The following is a 19,021-nucleotide window of genomic DNA, read 5'->3' on the forward strand; positions in this document are numbered from 1 at the left end:
TTTTTTAAAAAAAAAGCCAGTAAAATAAGAACACTGATACTAAAACAATACATCATAGCAACTTTCAGAAGCATCAAGCAAATTTCATCAAGCAAATTTCAGAAAATATTCCAAATGTCACTGGAGGATTTTTTTTTTTTTTTTTTTTTTTTTTTTTTTTTTTTTTTTTTTTTTTTTTTTTTTACCTGCAACTCAATAGTGCCTGAAGCATTTTTTAAGACACTAACAGCTTGGGAGTGAGTCATGCCCTCAGTAGATGTTCCACATATGCTAACAATCCTGTCCCCAACCTGCAGAAGAAAATGTAGAAAACATAACTATCAATACAAGTTTAGTTACATACATTTATTTGGCATTTTCTTTCAATAAGTGCAGGTTTGAGTACTTGGAGTTACCTACAATGTATCAGTGACAAAGGGCAGAAAGAAAGAAATTAGGAAGAGTGCATGGTACACTTCTCTCAAAGGTACAACATCACTGTGAACACAAGATAACATCACAACAACATTGAAGTGATGGAAAAGTAGAAAATCTGACATCAAAATCAGCAGATCAATGTTTAAGTTTAGTGTATTCAGTGTAAAAAAATATTTGTTCTTTACAGAATTAATATTCTAGAAGGATATGGAAAATCATCTGAATACAGACAGGTTGAAGTAGTACATTTTCTTAAGAGATTATATATTTAAATTAATCCTGAAATAACACTGTCTATTTTCCAAGGAACATTAGTCAAATTCAACAACCTCTGATATAGATTGAATACAGTACACGTGTAAGTGCTGTGTGAGTTAAGATTGCCTACTTTGACTTGGAACCTAAAAAAGAATTGTCTATCCTAAGACAGGTAAGCACAGAGAACATGAGATATGAAACAGACTGCACATACAGGAATGACCACAAGACTCACCAGTGTAGCTCACTTAAATAATCCATCATTCTGAACTAGCCTTCCTACTTTGAATTTTCACAAGTTTATCAGCTCTATGACCCAAGATTTCTTTAGGACTTCCTACCTTTCAGCAATTACCTTTTACCATGTCACCAATCTGAGTTACTTTATTGTCAATCCAAATAGTAAAAATTCTTGTCACAGCCAGAAGCAATCATGACTGCATCATTAAATTGCTACCTTATTACCCATCTAGAGTAATTATTGTGCAGAACCCATGCAATCTTTATAACCTTCTTAACGATTAACTTACTCTGAGTTTCTGAGTCTGAGCTGCAACTCCATTTGGATGCATCATGGCGATAAATATAGGAACATCTCCAAGGGGACTTCCTACACCTCCAGCAATGCTCACTCCTAGTGAATCTGCAGGGCCCTATTATTGTCATGAAAAAAAAGATTATTTTTTTTTCTGGAAAAAAAATACGTATAGAATTGTAGGCTTACCTTAAAAATTAATAAAAATCCTATCATATGAAAATCAGAATATGCTTATCTCAAGCCATTTTTTAAAGTTAATATATTTTGGGAAAGCACAGAGTGTACAATACATTGTTCTTCCCATCAGTGAAGGGTGACAATTTACTGACTCAGTTATATGTTTTTTCGTAACCAAACTGAACACTTACAGAAGTCAACATCAAACCCTTAATGTCAGTATATGCCTGGCAAGAAAAACTGTAGAGATGGGATTGATTGTCCTTTATTATCAGTCTCCTACTAGGAACCTCCTGCAGATGAGAATTAATCTTTATGCTCCCCCTAGCGTCCCACAACAAAACCAGTTATTCACTGCTGTGCAATGCTCAACTACCTAACCACCAACATTGCTATCTTAAATCAGTATTCACAGATTCAATGTTAAAAAGAGTATAGTTAAACACAATCTGCATAATCAAGGAAACTGGATACCAGGCAAAGTCAAATAAATATATGTGCTTTACAGAAGCAGTCTATAACTTAGGTCATATGCTCCTGTTAATGAGAAAGGCAATTGAAACCCAGTTGAAAACCTGGCAGCTGTCATATAAAGGCCTATCCACTAAAAACACATGTCAAACAAATGTGAAATACAAAATAACGGACTTGCAAGTTTAGTACAGTTCCCTTGGCTTCCCTACAACTGTGCCTGCATTTAACTCTGTTTGGTAACAGTTACTAATTCTCTCTCCATTTGCTTTAAAAACAGGTCACAAAATGTGATGGTGGAAGTCACGTTATTTTACCTAAAAATATGGGTAGTGGAGATCAGTAGAACCAGTAGACAAATAACTTAACTATTGCCACATCGGTTCCTCCCTCTAAATGATTAACTGGGTGGCCAGACTTCTTCCTTTACATACATATAACATTTACAGAACCCTTACATATCACATTATACTATAACTTACCTTTTTTATCTCAACTGTTCTTAATCCCTGTATTTCAGAAGCTGCTGTCAGATAAATTTAAAAAGTTAAATCAGTATAGAAAAGAAACTTTTTCATTAAAGTCATCCAAGCCACTGTGATTATTCTAGCTTTCTACTGTTTCATTACAGACATACATTTCAAAACAGATTTTGAAAGCAGCTGTCATTAAATTAATAGCATTGAAATACTTCTAGAATGGGTGAAAAAGTCATTCATTCTTTCAATTTAAACAACTGTTGGAGTAAATGCTAAGCAATGCTCATGTAGAATAGAAACTATTTGATAGCGATACTTGGGTCACAAGTAACTGGTGTAAATCTGAGCACTGGAGAGCTATTACACAGCTATTCTAATGTAACGTAGTATCCAGAATTGACCACATACTTTCCAAGAATGAGTAAGACAGCTCAACTGAAGACATATTACGATAAAACAGAAGATAATTCTCATTCAACTTAGATTCTCAACATCTAAACTGCTGATGTAACACCTGCTAGTTTCTTTTATAAAAAGTGATTCAAAGAGATATATGATGTACTGTATAATAACCACCAGCCCTGCAACAATTTAATGACTAAGGAATCACTTTCAGGCATATAGTATACTACCACTATGTGTTAGAGAAAGCAGATCTCAGCTACCAATACACAGATATAAATTACTGAAAGGGCCAAAAAAACTTACAGGTTTTCTTCAGACCACTTTCAAAGACCTCAGGTGCACTTGAACCAGAAGCTGGAAAGCTGAAGGATGAGAGACTGCCACTTCCTTCACTGACCTAAATACAGTATTACACTGGGATTAGAAAGCAGCTTCAGACACCCAATTTGATAAAATTATAACCCATTGTATTCAGTCTATTTTACTGTATCTTGTTACTTTTTCTGTGCCCAGTTAAAGCTGATACACTGAATTTCTATGTTTCCTGGACACTCTAGAGGGCTCCTTGTTTGAAACATGTCATTAGACAAACAGAGATTGCGTAATTACAGACCCATGCAACACTTTGCTTCTGACTGTCCCCTTATTTCTAGATATTTCTACATATTTTGTCACTTGAAAGACCTTCTGGTGAGTACGAAAGTCACCATTACCAAGGTAGGGACACAATACAAAAGACAAATCTTTACGCATCCCCACATGCATCCAGACACTCCATAAACTAAAACTATGACTGGACTCTCCACTCCGTTTCACCTACACAATTTCCAGCTTCCCCTAAACAATTTCCAGAACTTTCACTACGGCCTCAGGACAATGTAAAGGAACAACATAGCTCACAGTGGTTTTAGTTCATTGACTCTTACTGACTCTTCTAAACATTCAACACTGTGAACTTGTTACTTAGTAGCTTAGATTAATATCACACAGAGCTTGTGTATTTTTGTCTGGACTGGCATTATCCTTTTCTGAAGAGATACTGACACTTAGTCCTTAACCAGTCTTAACCTATTCACTTCGAATTTCAGAAAGAAAAAGTCCCAGTTTAATTAGGATTCACCTTAAACTATTTACATCTATGTTCAGTCACTGACGATAGTGATGGTGCTGTATACCTGGTTTGTAACTACAAAAAGTTCTAAGGTAAGTTGTGAGCTCTCTCATTTCAATAGCTCCTATTGGAAATCCCAATACATACATTGGCACAGAATCACAATGAGAGCTGCTACCACATCAAGGATGCATTCAAATGCAGCAACTGATGTGAGTTATAACATTTAACAATATTAATACAACAATAAAACAAATAAACTTAGGAAAAGCCTGACAGAAAGGGTAAAGGTTTCCTGTTTCTTGTGACCAAGATTATGTTAAGAGTATGAAAGGTACAGAGAAATTCAGTAAGATTACTGAAACAATACCCTACTGCACTCAGCTCTCTCCAGGTAACAGGTTTAAACTGTACATCAACTTGTTCCGGTAATGAAGACAATCAGCTCTCCCTACTTCTCATGCGAGAGCTCTAAAAGTCATACTAGACAACATAGTAGAGCTTGGAATCTAATCTATTATTTCTACTATCTACTCTAGTATATCTGGAATGAACTCTTGGCTGGATCATGTCTTTAACTGATACAACTAGCTAAAATGAACATGTAAAATTACTACCAAAAAGTTGCAAAGTGCATAAAAGCTCCTACTTCTATTCATCTTGGATCAGGTGCATGGAAAATCATTTTAATCATAAAATTAACTATTTGTATTTGCTTCCACTGTTTAACCACATTTTTTTTTCTTCCAGACTAAACAGTTTACAGTTACAAACCTGGCTGCTCTGGGATGTTCTCCTCTCAGAGTGGAACGGACCAGCTTTTATTCTTCCAACCTCTAGTCTTACCGTACCTAATGAACACTAAAGAAAGAGTCATTTTTAATACATCTCTTGTATCTACAACATTAAAGCCAACAACATTTAAGTAACTTATTAGATGGTAGAAGAAGAAAGAAGTATGGACAGAGGGGAAAATATAGCACTAACAACCCTCCAATGAGAACTGAAAAGACAGAATTCATGGCAGGTCCAGAACCATACCAACTATGATTGAATGATACTATTGAATGATATTCAATACAGAGCTGAGAACTTTTTGGATTAAACAGTATTCCAATACAGATGTGAGGACTACATATGAAGCCTAATTCCATTACCTTTTCTTTAAAGAGTAGTAGTTTTGGTTTCTAAATAGTAATGTCAACATGTACTTTCAAGATGGCATTTTTCAAAGAATAATAAAAGTGGAGTATTTTCACAATAAGCACTAAAACAGTACAAAACCTCCAAGTATTACTTAGTATTTCTGCTGATATAGCTGACAGTGTGGTATTTAAAGTGGTAGTTGGCAATCTCTCCCCCACTCTTGAAATTACCTGTTAATATGGATCCATACTGATGTAACTAAAGAGATTTTGGGTGGGAGGTTTTCCAAACATCTATCTGTAATTTAAGTGACTTTTCTGTATCTGACTCCCCAGAGGAACTTGGGTGATATGGATTGATTGCACACTGGAATATCTGTTCCAATGTTTCCATTAAGCATTGAGTTCCATTAAGCACTGAGGCATTTCATGTATAGATACCTACCTCAGATGAAAATTCACCATGCAATCAAACATTTAGAAACCAAAATGTTAGGCTTATTTTGATAACAGATAGGTAAGGTGTTATCACAAGAACACTTCAGAAAACTAGGATTCCAAAATGATACAAGTAGTGTAAAAAGAACATCTATCTATCTGCAACATATTTAAATACAGAAATTTCAAAGTATTGTTGCTATTTTGCTTTTCCCTTTTTTCCACTGGGAAGTTGTTACTATGATCTCTGGTACCTACGCAACCAAAGAATTTACTGTTACAGATGTCTGCCTTTATTTATCATACCTTAGCAGTATTACCTTAAGAGAGGTTCAAAAATTTATCAGAAAATTCACAGTAAGAAACAGACCAATATATCAAACTCAACAACATAATATATCCATTCAAAAAGGGTTTCTAAACCTCTGTAGCTAGCATATACTAGCATAAACTATTGATATTCTCTTAGAGCTAAGAGAGATTTACTACTAAATTACTTTTTATTTTTTTAAGAAATACTGACTTCTTCTTGTCCTGGAAAAGACTTGATCAGAGCTCAGACATTAACAGTCTTTCCTGCTGCTTTCCTCCTGTAAAATTACCACATCCTCACATAAAATGCAAGCCCACAAATGAGATTTTAAAGTTATTATGTGTGAAAGTGGGAGGTAATACTTTCCATCTGAACTTGTGAGTGAATCACTTCACATTCTGTCTTCTTACATTTTTTTTTCCTGGAGTCTCCTATTTGATAAATCTAAAGTCAAATGAGGGGGAAAAAAAACTATCAACTTTTCACGTATTTGGGAGATACGTAACAAGAAACACTGCAAGAACGGGAGGAATTTTCACACATTCTTGTGGTTTTATGGCAGTTTAAATACATTTGGATTTTACAAAGATTGTAAATAACTTTCTAACAAAATACATTTTAGGCAATTCAAGACAACTCGCTGTAGATCATTCACTTGTGAATGAAAACCTGAACTAAAAATGATGACTGCCTGTGTGTGAGTGATCATGCTTTTATCCATTTTTACTGTGTGGAAGAAACAGAACCATTAATAATATCTGAGGTCTTTTAGACACCACATTTCTCAGGGCCAGGACAATTATTTAGAAGTACCACTGAGTGGGATGAAGTATCAAAAACTTAAACATGCAAATAATAAGTGAGACTATTAATTAAGTATACTTAATTGTATACTCCAAAATTCTTGCCAGCTAACAAAAATGATAGAAACTTTCCAAATGAAATGGTGTTTTAATGATGTTTTAATGGTGTTTTAAGAGGAGATTTAGAAGTGCAGCATATGAGGAAGAAATACTTCATCCAAAGTGCAGTATGTGAAGAAGAAACCCATTGTCCTTATACAAAATAAAGTATCAGGTAAGAATTGGAAAGTACTATTACCCCAAAGGAGCACATTAACAAGTTCACTATCAGAACACAGATGCAGTTGTGACATTTTCAATTATGGTCACACACTGAAAATATTAAAAAAAAAAAAAAAAAAAAAAAGTGCTCACCCTAGGCAAATAAAAAAATAAGAAAATAATATAAAAAAAGGCTGGAGGAACAATTTAAGACCTGGAAAAATATACCTTTTATAATAATGCAAAGAAGAATGATTATGGCTACATACCCAAGAGTCAGCTATCAATAAAGGCTGTTAAATTTTTTCCAGTGGAAGGTTTTCATTGGAAAATGTTGACTCAACAGAATCCTGACATGCAACCGAGTATTTCAAAACTCTATATGGAAAACAGACAAACTGGCTGACCAGTTGGACTTCCTGCCAGACCACAGAAAATGTTGTAGTTATGACTTCATTCTGATTTGGAAATGGAGGAGATCAGATACACAATGTTTACTGAGAACAGGAATTCTCGTTCTGAGAACAGCAGCCAGGAGGTTACTTCAGTTATCTTTGTGAGAAAGTGATTTCTTACCCTAGATGCCTTGCTCACTGAGAAAGGCATTATAAAATTTAATGGATGTAATGTGACACAAGATAAACACAGAAAAAAAAAAAAAAAAAGATGAACATTAATAACTGTGAAAGCAATCACTTTCTGGCACAACTACACTGATGAGTTCTGTATAATTTAAAGGCAATTCTACATATCTTTCTAAAAATATGAGATAGTTAAACAAATAGGCATCTGTTGCATAAAACACAGTATTAAGTTCTCGGTTGCTCTAGGTATTGGTCTTTTATTATATAAAGATATGACAGTTTGTGCTACCTCTATTCTCACTTTTATCAGGCAAAATATGAAAATCTAAATGCTCTAGCCTTCAGGAATTTAAATTCAGATCCAAAGCTTGTTCTCCCTGACATCTCAGCAACAGCTGAACACAGGCTGAATAAAACTTAAGCTTTCAAAAAGCTGGATCTCATTCTCTTCACTTTTAACCATCTCCTGTTTTCCTGATACCTTTAGCAAAGCTGCAACAGCCTCCTGGTTAGCATTTCGAACATCTTCTCCATTCACAGTCAGTATCTGATCTCCTTGCATCAATCTCCCATCTGTATCTGCTATTCCTCCTTTGACGATGTCTGACACAAACACCCCCGTATCATTTCTGTAAACACACACATGAATTTTGAATTACAATATTGTTTAAGGGTCACTTTTATGGCTTGCAGTTGGGAACCCAATAAATATGGTCTCATTTTCTGATGAGTCATGTTGGGCTAGTTCCTCTAGGAATGGCACAAGAATGACACATACTGCCTTTACAGGATTTGAGCACAGCACTGCAACAGAAACACATGCATGCCCAAGTCCCAGACATAGACTGTCCATGTATGTTCATACCTTTTCCCAACGATACTCAGGCCAAGGCCTTTACCAGGCTTCTTTTGGAGCTCTATAATGAGTACATCATACATATCTTCCTCCTTGTATTGGGCCTCATCTCTGTATACCGTCAGACGAACTTTTTGGGGAGTCTGTCGTAGAACATTTATTGCTTCATCATGTGTGGCATTCCTGAGGTCAATCCCATTCACCTACAATGAAAGCATACATAGATGAAATGTACAGGACTTTCCAACAGACAAATGAAAGATGTCTAGCTAGCACATGAAAATAAACATTGACCAAAGAAGTAAGTGCACCTCTAATATCTGATCTCCAGCCCACAGTCTCCCATCTTTTGATGCTGCTCCTTCTTCATATACTTCATGGATAATGATTGCTCCCTGTGGATACACAACAAAAATAAATTGCATACTGAAAGAAAATTCCCCAAACTTTGAAGCAAGAGCTACAGAAAATTCCTGCTAAAAATCATTGTTAACAAAAAGTCAGAATAATGACAAATTACCAAAATATTTAAGAAGTTCACTTACACTTTCAATTTCAAAAGTGCTTTTATATTTTTTCTCTTTTTTTCCTGATCTTCAGTAACTTTCTATAAAAGTGCCACAGAACAAATGAAGACAAAATCTCTTCTAACAGATATTTTCATTCCTATACTATTATTTCATGTGAGTACCAGTTATTTTTCCAACCAACCAGCAAAGTGTCTGCTCCTCCAACAATGCTCAGACCAAGACCAGTCCGTCCTTTGGAGATATCAATGGTTGTTTCACATCCAGGAATAATGGGACAAGTAGCGGGGTCAGAAGCTAGTGTGGCTGGAGTTGAAGATCTGCTTGTATCTAAAACAAAAATTAAACATCCTAGTTACAGGATTAACTAAACATCCTAGGTCAGACAGCTTACTATCAGAAAAATGACTTTAAAATATTGTTTTGAGGGACCATACTCTACAGTAAGAGCTCAAGAATCAATCTCCAGGAAACATTTCTAAATTTCCATGTAATACCACTCTCCCTTGCCCTTAGTCAAGTACTGTCCTGTGGTTTTAATAGCAGTTGTCCTGCTTCTAGGTCAACAAGCACCTGGATCACAGTTTTAAGTTTACTGAGATAGTATCACATACAACATGCTGTATTTGTACAACCTACAAATGCTTTTTTTGGATAGCCACAGAAGCTATTGTACACAACAAATGCTATTTCAGAGAGAATTTAAATATCTGTACCAGTAACTCTGCAACACAGATCACAGATAAATGAAGTGCATACAATGTGTTACATACATGGATGCAAGGATGTCAGTCCTACCCTTTTGTAATGGGCTAAGTCAAGGCCCAGCTAACTAAATATTCTGTCTCAGACTCAGATTTGTACCATGAGAAAGAATGTGAAATACAGTGATGTATTCCAAGTCTACCAGTACTTGGTCAACCAAAGGTTGTACACACACGTCATTATATCTAGGAACCCTCAACAAGAACTTCTATACACCACTCATACTTTTAACTGACCATTGACACAGCTTTAGGAAGCCATATGTCTCATGGTATAAATATCATAGACTCGTAGAATGTCTTAGATTGGAAGTGACCCAACAATCATCTTATTCCAACCTCTGTGCCATAGGCAGGGATACCTCCCACTAGACCAGCTTGCTCAAAGCCCCACCCAGCCTGGTCTTTAACACTCCCAGGGATAGGACATCCACATCTTCTCTGGGCAACCTTTTCCAGTGCCTTACCACTCTCATACCAATGAATTTCTTCCATATAGCTGATCTACCCTCTTTTAGTTTGAAGATGTTACTATGTATAAATAATATATATAAAGTTAAAGCTACAATTAATGTAAGTTCCTACAGCGTATACAGTGTTAAAAAGTTCCTTACAACTTACATCCTTATGTATTGATTTATCTGTGATCACAGATAAATTTTTTGAGTAAAAGTTTGCAAATCATACTAAACTGCTAAGAGCTGTAGACTTCCTCGAGGGTGGAGAGGCCTTGCAAAGACATTAGAGACAAATTGTAAGGGCTGGGCAATCACTAACAATATGAAGTTCAACAAGAGCAAGTGACAGATTCTATACCTGGGAACGGACAACCATCACTGTATGCACAGCATGGGGGATGGGAGGCTGGAGAGCAGCCCCGCAGAAAGGGATCTGGAGGCTCCGTTGCACGGTAGGTTGAATATGCACCAGCAGTGTGCCCTTGCAGCCAGGAGGGCCAACCTTAGCCATCAACCTTAGTGCATCAAGTGCATCAACCTTAGCGCATCAAGTATATCATTCCTAGCTGGTCGAGGGAAGGGACTGTCCTGCTCTGCTCTGGCACAGCCTCTCCTCAAATACTGTGCACAGTTTGGGGCACTACAGTACAAAAAGGACGTAAAACTATTAGGTTTACCAAAGGAAGGCTACAACGATGGTGAAGGGTCTAGAGGGGAAGATGTATGAAGAGCAGATGAAGTTGCCTGGTTTGTTCAGCCTAGAAAAAACTGTTAGAAGGCTTAATGGTGGCCTACAGTTTCCTCACTGGGGGAAGGCAGAGACAGGTCCTGATTTGTTCTCTCTGGTGACCAGTGGTATGACCTGAGGGAACAGTGTGAAGCTGTGACAGGGGAGGTTCAGGCTGGATGTTGGGGAAAGGTTCTTCACAGAGAGGGCGGCTGCACTCTGGTCAGGATACCAAGCCTACTAGAGTTCAAAAAGCATTTGGACAACGCTCTCAGACATATGATCTGCTTTTTCGATGGTCCTTTGCAGACCCAGGAGTTGTAGTTGATGTTCTTTTTGGGTTCCTTACATCTCAGGGCATTCTATGATATTATGAACTTAGTAGTGATATAATTGTGTATCAATACTACTACTACTACTAGTCAATAGAAACATGACTCAGCAATCCTTGCAGTGATGTACATACGAATTAATTGTGAGGTTTCCATTAGTCAATTAAGCTATTAACTTCTCAGTGGTGTGTTGCTTAACCAATAACTATCATCAATCACTTGCATCTCAAGTCTCCATTGAAAGGGGGAGACTGAAATTCAGCCAGTTCTGAACAGTGAGACCGCCTCATTCATTCTTCTGCTCTAGCAAATATGAGGTGAGTTTTCTCTCTGCTTTAAAGGAAATGGCTCCCACTTCTAGTCATCTATGATACAAGCACTTGCTACACACCTTTGGGACGCAAGAGGAAATCCCTCCACCCTTCCAACTCTACTACAGGCCAGTGGGAAAGCAAGAGTGAGGTCTTCAGCTTGGAGCCTTACTGCTTTATTTAGATGGATCTGTAATCTGGAAGTACTAGAAACTGAAGTTCAGGAAACAGTTGAGTGCATACAAAAAGAGATAATTTGTTTACAGGCTAGGTCTATATTTTTATCTCATAGCTCTAGTGAAGCTAGACAAACAAGGAGAACCTTACTTTTGACCGCTTCTGGTTCGGGTGAGCTGGAAGGGGGGACAGTTGCTGGTGGTTGGATATTCCTCCTCTCTGCTGGAGTAGTGCTGACCGATGCTGTAGTCAGGCTACCTGCCTCTGCTGAGTTGATTGTAAGCCTCACCATGGTTTTGGACGTCTTCAGAAGACTGATAAACTGAAAGATTAAGAGAAAATCTGATGAAGAATATATATAAATATATGTATATATTTGTGTATATGTATGTGCATATGTATGTATATGTATGTGTATACACATATACATATATATATATATATGCATGCATATATATATGTGTGTGTGTGTGTTAATATATACATACATATACAGAATATAGCTGGAGTATCACTTATAAAACAAAAACACAGAAAAATAACGATTCTACAAACGAGCTAGAAGTCACCATCCTGCAGGTTTTCTTCACAATGAACAAGGCCAAACATTTATGCTTTGATAATAAACAGTGTCAGAGTTAACTGTGGGACAGATCTGGCTGAAGTTATTCAATTAGCTTCCCTGAAACTCTGTCATGTTGTTATTTAGAAAGGGAAATAGCTTTCTCCACAGGGTTGAAGTATCAGGCTTGGAATATAACACAGTGATTGTTACAGACCATCCCCATGTATAAGCACAGTACATGACCTAATTTACCACTGATGCAACTTAACACGCATAATAAAGACATTTACATTTTACTGTTTCTCATACTTTTAAAGTGTTACATATGAAAATACATTATTCAGAAATAGTTCATGCCTTTTATCCCACATCTAAGTGCCTCTGATTCATCAGATCTGAACCACAGGGAAAAAACAGCCACATGCAGAGAAATGCAGAGAAAGACTATTTATGTAGTGCATTAATACAAAATAGCAACTGAGCTCTAAATGCAGGATTTATCTTATTCTACAGTAGTTTCCTTATCCAGACAAAGCCTCTAGATATTTGGTTCATTAGACAGCTTTGAAAATGAAATCAGAGTACAGTCACAAAAACCTCAGTGGTTCTAGACATATTCATCTCCTATATTTAGTGGTGTGATTTCAATGCTATTCTTGACACTTCAGAAGCACCTTTTCTACTGGATAGCCCACAACAATTTCATCATCCACTGCCAGGATCTGGTCCCCAACCTTGATTCTTCCATCCTGGAAACAAAATAGAAAAAAAAACAAACAAACTATGAGTACTACAGATGCTACTCCAAAAAACATTTTTAATTCCCTATATGGATTTAAAATGTTCTCACACCTTTGCTGCTGCACCATGATCTGTTAAGCTCTTAATAACTACTCCATTAATTGTGTCTTCCTCACTAATGGCAATTCCCAAACCTCCTTGATCCTGGGATAAATAGAAATATGCAAATAGTTAGGTACTGCATTTACCAAAATGCTAGAATACATTCAGAAATAACTAGTGAAGCTTGCTGACGTAACAAAAGTTTTCACAATGCATCAATGTTTTCCTTTTAAACTAATTATTTCTGAAATAGCAGATTTTTCCAACCTACAAATAGTGCATTGGCTACCAAGATAGTTAGCAAGACAAGTCTGAAGCAAATCTAAATTCAAACTTATTCTTCTTGAAACTCTGTCCATCAACTGTGATTCAGTTGTTAAATTCATAAACAGACATAAGAATTACAGTAAATCACAGAATGGCTAAGGTTGGAAGGGACCTCTAGAGGTCATATGGTTCAAACCTCTGTGCTTAAGTAGAGACACCTAAAGCAGGTTGCCACAACCATGTCCAAGCAGCTTTTGAAGATCTTCAAGAAAGGAGACTCTACAACCTTGCTGGGAAACCTGTACCAGTGCTCCATCACCAGTACAGTAGAGAATTGTATCCTGACATTTAGACTGAATCTCTTGTGTTCCAGTTTGTGCCCAGTGCCTCTACTCTTGGCATTGAGCACCACTGAAAATACCATCGGTCTCTCCTCTTCGCACTCTCACTTCAGGCATTTGTACAAATCAGTAAGATCCTCCCTTCAAGCTGGACAGTCCTAACTCTTTTAGCCTCTCCTCATAGGAGATGTGCTCCAGCACTTTGATAATCTTGGTGGCCCTCTGTTGGACTCCTTCCAGTATGCCCAGGTCTCTCTTGCACTGGGGGACCAAGAACTGGACACAGTGCTGCTGGTACAGCCTCACCAATGCTGAACAGAGGTGAAGAATCACCCATCTTGACATGCTAGTGGGATTTAGCCTAATACAGCCAAGAATATGGTTAGTTTTCTTAGCAGGAACTCAGAACATTTGGAAACTATAGACTAAGGTAAAACTTCACGATATAGTTTAAATTCTCTATTTGAAACCACAGAAAGAAATACGTACAGCAATGGAAAATATAGAGTATGGAAAAATGCATGCTCATCCCTTGAAATTAGCAAATGTTTGGGACAGAGTGAAATTTCCCCAGTGTTTTTAGCTAGAATTAAATCATCTGGATACCATCATCTCTAAGATACTGTGCTGGTTGACAAGGGAAGGCTAGGTGCCTTCCAAAGAGACAAACTTGTGAACCTTTGTGAAGTCTAATCTTATGTCCACTGAATGTGACTCTTCTTCCCCATGCCAATAAGCAGGAGCTTATTTTTTCTACCCTCATGTGGCAGCTTCACAGTTATGTAACACTTGGCCATTTTCTCTCAGCTGCACAGCTTCAGCAAAATATATATATTATTTTCAGGGGATTTGCTGCTTATACTCTAATGCTAATTAATTTACTTGGAACAATGCAGGCAATGTTTTACCTTAGGCAGCAAACAAACAAACTCTCTGTTCAACTATAGCAACTAGTTACTGAAAATTTTGTCATTAGGTCAAGAGATGACTTATTTCAGAGTTACAGATCACACAGAGAATTTATGTGAAGTTTAAAAGGCAGTCATTACATCAGCAAAGTTTTTGGTTCACTCACAAAAACAAAGAACAAAAGACCTCTAGAAATCTCTATCGTTACTTCTAGTAAGCAAGGGACAAAGTTTGTTTCCCATTAAGTGGGACTCCATTACAAAAAAATCAAGCTGGTGAACACAAATGTGGCTGGTGTAAATTTAATTTTCAGCACATACCTTAGGGAGTTCCACATACTGAATATTTTTATACGAACTGAAGTCAGAACTAACACTGGAGTTTCCAGCACTGGGATCAATCTGATAATGAAAACACAACTGTGAGCAGCTGTTTTCAGCATTTTTCATCAAAATGAACTAGCATGCATACATTTAAAGTGGGACTGGTCATTTTATGGATCCATTTAAACTGCTATAACCCTATTCATGGCAGTATTAGATTTACTTCTCAGATAGGTGAACATAAAGTAAAAAAGAAATAGGAACAGTAAATGTAGCAGCTGCACTAAAATCTCTTTGTTTTTCCATTGGATTTCTTCTTTTTTTGTAGTATTTGCTAAGTAGACAGAGTATCCCTCTATCTAGAACAGTGTCAGTATCTCAGTCAAATGAAGAAACAAATATTTACTTTACCTCTTGGTTTTGAAGAGTCCCTGAAGTACAAGACTCTATTGACTTTGTAGGGCAAACGGCCATCTGATTTACTGCATCTTTATTTCTAAAATAGATTCAGTTACAGCATACGGTAAAGCAATGCCATGTTTCTTAGAACATGTTTAAGTCTAGATCTTTTTTTCTGCTTTATTTGTGGCAGTGCCAACACAAATATGAAAACAGAAAACTCAAAACATATTTAAAAACTACTAAGAATTGGGTACAAAAGCATACCTATCTCACCAAAGTTAAAAAACAGAAACAATCCCTGCGCAAGAACTTGAGCATATTAAACATGTTTTTTTAATAAAACTTTTAAAGACAACTTACCTGATAAAGATAATTTTTACTTTAGATGGTGCACATTTGATTATTGATGAAGCATTCTGGTGAGTCCTTCCATAGAGCATTTGCCCATTTATCTGTGTAAAAAAAAAGTAGAAATTATTTCCGCAAATATTCCAATTCCCTTAATCTTTTGATTAGGCTTAAAAAATCCACTATCCCACATCAGTGGCTAAAACAGGAAATGTATTAAAATTAAGGAATATGGTGTGTCCAGCTTTCACTCACTTTCTTTAGTAAAAAAAAATCCTTATAGTTTAGTTTCAGTCTAACACTGTCACATAGCTAAAAATGTCATTCTCTGGGTTGTACAGTATTGACTTAGCACATCGTCTGTTTCCTTTTTGTGACTGATGGAGCAACAAAGCAGGGCCATGTAAAATTCTAACCAAAACAAATAAATACATACCTTCAGCAATAAGATTACTACTCTTTATTGAATCACAACTGTGAGCAATGCACTTTATGCAAAGGAGTCTGAATGTTGCTGCATTTACAATCTGAAGATTTGACCTTAGAATCATTGTCTTCATTTAGCTGAGCAGACTCACTGAAAGCCCCTGAAACTCACATGATTCAGATATGGCTGGAGATATCAGTGTGAACTTGCAGAATATGCAAAGCCATAATTGGCTTACATTTTATTATGTTTGTTCCTGCAAATGGAAAGCCACAGTGGATAAGTCCATTTTAAGAATGGGGAAATTATTTGAAAAGGACTGCTTGGACCCACACAAAGGGTAAATAGTACAACATACACCAAGGTAGTACAAACAGAAGCAGAGACGCAGCAAACAGGAAGCAACAGAAGGAAGACACTGAACTGAGTGTTGAGTCTAACAGCAAACCCTCAGCTCCCATGCAAGCTGTACCTACTAGGCACTGTCACAAGATTACTGAGCCCTACCATTTACACTTGAAATGACAATCCAGACACAGTAGTGCTTCCAGTGTTTACCCTGCACTTATGAAGAAACATAGTCAATCTGTCAGCTGGGGGATGAGACATGATCCACCACGGCTGATGGGCAGCAACTCTGGAACCTGAGGAGCAAGCTTAGATGCCCCTTTCAGAAGATCCTAAGAGGATCTCTTAGCATTAGGTTTCAGGTTCACAGTAAGTTTATATGAGAACTGGCTCAGACAGATGTGTTTCAATGTGTTCTAAGGATATTCAGCATCTGCAATAGTAAGGTTTTTGAACTTTAAAGCTTTAACTGAATCAAGAGAAACACCTAGCATATAACATTGGACTCTGCAGATAGCAGGCATGAGGCTAGGTACCTCAAAAAACAGTAACGCAAAGCCGCAGACAGGCTGTAGGAGTTCAGTATCACCCTCATGCTTTATTCAGTCCCACCATGCCTTTTCAACTACAGTGCATTATTAGACCTCAACATACAGTTCTGAGGTTACAGAAAAGCAGTTCTGTGATGGCAGTGTTAACTACCATAACTACTGCTGCTGGACTGGTGAATGCTGTAACAGAATACATCTGCAAGAACATCAGTTGAACTGTAGCAATATAAAAATAAACATTATGCTCTTAAACATATTGAGAATGTTAGTTGCATAGTCAGTGGTTGTGTTCCTTCGAAAAGCCACTAGAGAAGAACTCAAATTTGTCATGAGATGACAGTCCTTGATACAAATGGATCTGCTCCTATTTCCCCTATTTAATTTCCATTTCATATTTAACACAACGTTAACAGCATTCTTATATTACCACACTTCCACTAGACAAAGAAGTAATTATAAAGTCTTAAGCACTCCACAGATGGATGGAGTACAGGACTTCCGTGTTTTCATGGTCCACAATGCATTGCTCTTCCATACATCTCCATGACGCAGAAACTGCTGGATCCCATCATTTTTATCCGCTTTAAACACACAAGCACATGCACTTTTACTCCATACTACTGTAACCAGGAAGAAGAAAAAAATCCCAACTGCAACTATTTCCCATACACCAGCATATATATTTGGTAGCCAGTGTTGTCAATGTGGGTACCTTGGGAATTTCAAGGTCTACTGAAAAACACCTATTTTGCAGCAAGAATCTTATTTTTGTATATATTTTAAGTCAGTATGTTTTGTTGTCAGAATAAATTGCAAGAACTCACCTCTAGCAACTCATCTGCAATCTGTAACCTGCCATCTTTGCCAGCTGCTCCATTTGGATCAATTCCCACTATAAAGACACTCATCCTGGATCGGTCTTTGTTACCAGCAAGACTAAGTCCCAGACCTGTCCTTCCTTTTTCCAGCTCAATCATGTGTAGCTCCCCTGGTAGATTTCCATAGCGCTGCATGATCTTTTCTAAATGTAAAGGTGTGGGCAGCAGAGGTTGGATTTATATTAGAAAGTCTCACAAACCACCCAGACAGTCATGAGCAATATCCAACAGTATCTGATAGCACAATTCCAAACTAGATGAGAAATTTTTAACTATACACCACACTATCATTTCAGCTAAGTCTTAGGTGATTTCTAGTTCTATGTTTTCTTTCCAACTTTGGAAAACAATAAATCTTTTCTTAAAAAAAAAAAAAAAAAAAAAAAAAAAAAAAAAAGACTTTTAATGTATAAAAGCAATAATTTTAACTCTCTTTACTCCAAAAACACTTCAAGGAACAGGAATTACAAGATTATATATCACTGCCATCAGTTCCCTAGATTACACTGAAATTCTGCAAATAGTCCTGAATGAGAAATAGTCTAGACAATGGAGGAACACAGAGATCGAAATGCAATTTAGAAGAACAAATTACTTCTGTATTTTACTTTGTTCCTCTAATCAACCACAAATGAAAGCCGACAACAAAGCTTAACACCCAAACCACAAAACACACAAGAACAAAGTAGTTCAAACTGGACACCTTGTATTTTCTGCTACAATGTTATTTCAACAATGAATATTTGAAAAAATGATCATCAAGGATAAACTTACTCCAGCTGTAACCGAACTCATCCTCTTTCTCCACATCTTCTTGGACTTTGCTGGAAGATGACTGTGTAACATCACAGCTCATTCCTGAAAATGCTGGAGGAGGGGGCAGAGGCAAGTTACAAAATGAAGTCTTTTCTGGCTCTGAATCTGACTGACTGAATGCCTGTGGAGAATAAGAAAAATGCAGTGGCTAAGCAAATGCAGACTCTGCGTAAGGCAACCTAGTATACAAAAATGTCAAAACGTCAATGACTATAGCTTTGAAGTTTAAATACCAAGCAGCTGGAATTCTAAATGAGTAACACGGCACAGAAAAGCTGCAAGAGATCAAAGATGGAAACAAATGCTATGCGAGGTAAGAGAGAACTTCACTCCAAAATGTGTTGAGAAGCATACAGAACCAACAAGAAAAGCCCAATTCAGTAAAGTTTTATGTGCCACTTCACATGTCAGAAAAAAGTCTCTTGTGAAGACTCAACTTATTTTTTACAAT

The 19,021-nt window shown here is 36.9% G+C and overlaps 1 protein-coding gene across 25 annotated transcripts in view; it reads right to left on the reverse strand.

The window, feature by feature from the left end:
• MPDZ (multiple PDZ domain crumbs cell polarity complex component) overlaps window positions 1-19,021 on the reverse strand; it is a 104,553-nt gene that overhangs the window by 4,063 nt on the left and 81,469 nt on the right. For 19 of the 25 annotated variants that reach the window (XM_038170301.2, XM_038170300.2, XM_038170296.2 and 16 more), the window contains 17 exons: window positions 18,529-18,691; window positions 17,701-17,897; window positions 15,563-15,654; window positions 15,212-15,296; window positions 14,798-14,878; window positions 12,970-13,062; window positions 12,792-12,866; window positions 11,703-11,874; window positions 8,968-9,113; window positions 8,568-8,651; window positions 8,266-8,459; window positions 7,882-8,029; window positions 4,631-4,717; window positions 3,049-3,142; window positions 2,344-2,387; window positions 1,206-1,328; window positions 186-290 (listed from right to left, as the gene is read on the reverse strand). In XM_038170301.2, the coding sequence (XP_038026229.1) occupies window positions 186-290; window positions 1,206-1,328; window positions 2,344-2,387; window positions 3,049-3,142; window positions 4,631-4,717; window positions 7,882-8,029; window positions 8,266-8,459; window positions 8,568-8,651; window positions 8,968-9,113; window positions 11,703-11,874; window positions 12,792-12,866; window positions 12,970-13,062; window positions 14,798-14,878; window positions 15,212-15,296; window positions 15,563-15,654; window positions 17,701-17,897; window positions 18,529-18,691 (1,983 nt within the window). Of the gene's footprint in view, window positions 1-185; window positions 291-1,205; window positions 1,329-2,343; window positions 2,388-3,048; window positions 3,143-4,630; window positions 4,718-7,881; window positions 8,030-8,265; window positions 8,460-8,567; window positions 8,652-8,967; window positions 9,114-11,702; window positions 11,875-12,791; window positions 12,867-12,969; window positions 13,063-14,797; window positions 14,879-15,211; window positions 15,297-15,562; window positions 15,655-17,700; window positions 17,898-18,528; window positions 18,692-19,021 lie in introns of those variants that run through there. The other 6 variants (XM_072030773.1, XM_072030771.1, XM_072030769.1 and 3 more) reach the window with 3 other exon arrangements.

This window comes from Anas platyrhynchos, chromosome Z (assembly GCF_047663525.1).
Source record: "Anas platyrhynchos isolate ZD024472 breed Pekin duck chromosome Z, IASCAAS_PekinDuck_T2T, whole genome shotgun sequence".
NCBI lineage: Eukaryota > Metazoa > Chordata > Aves > Anseriformes > Anatidae > Anas > Anas platyrhynchos.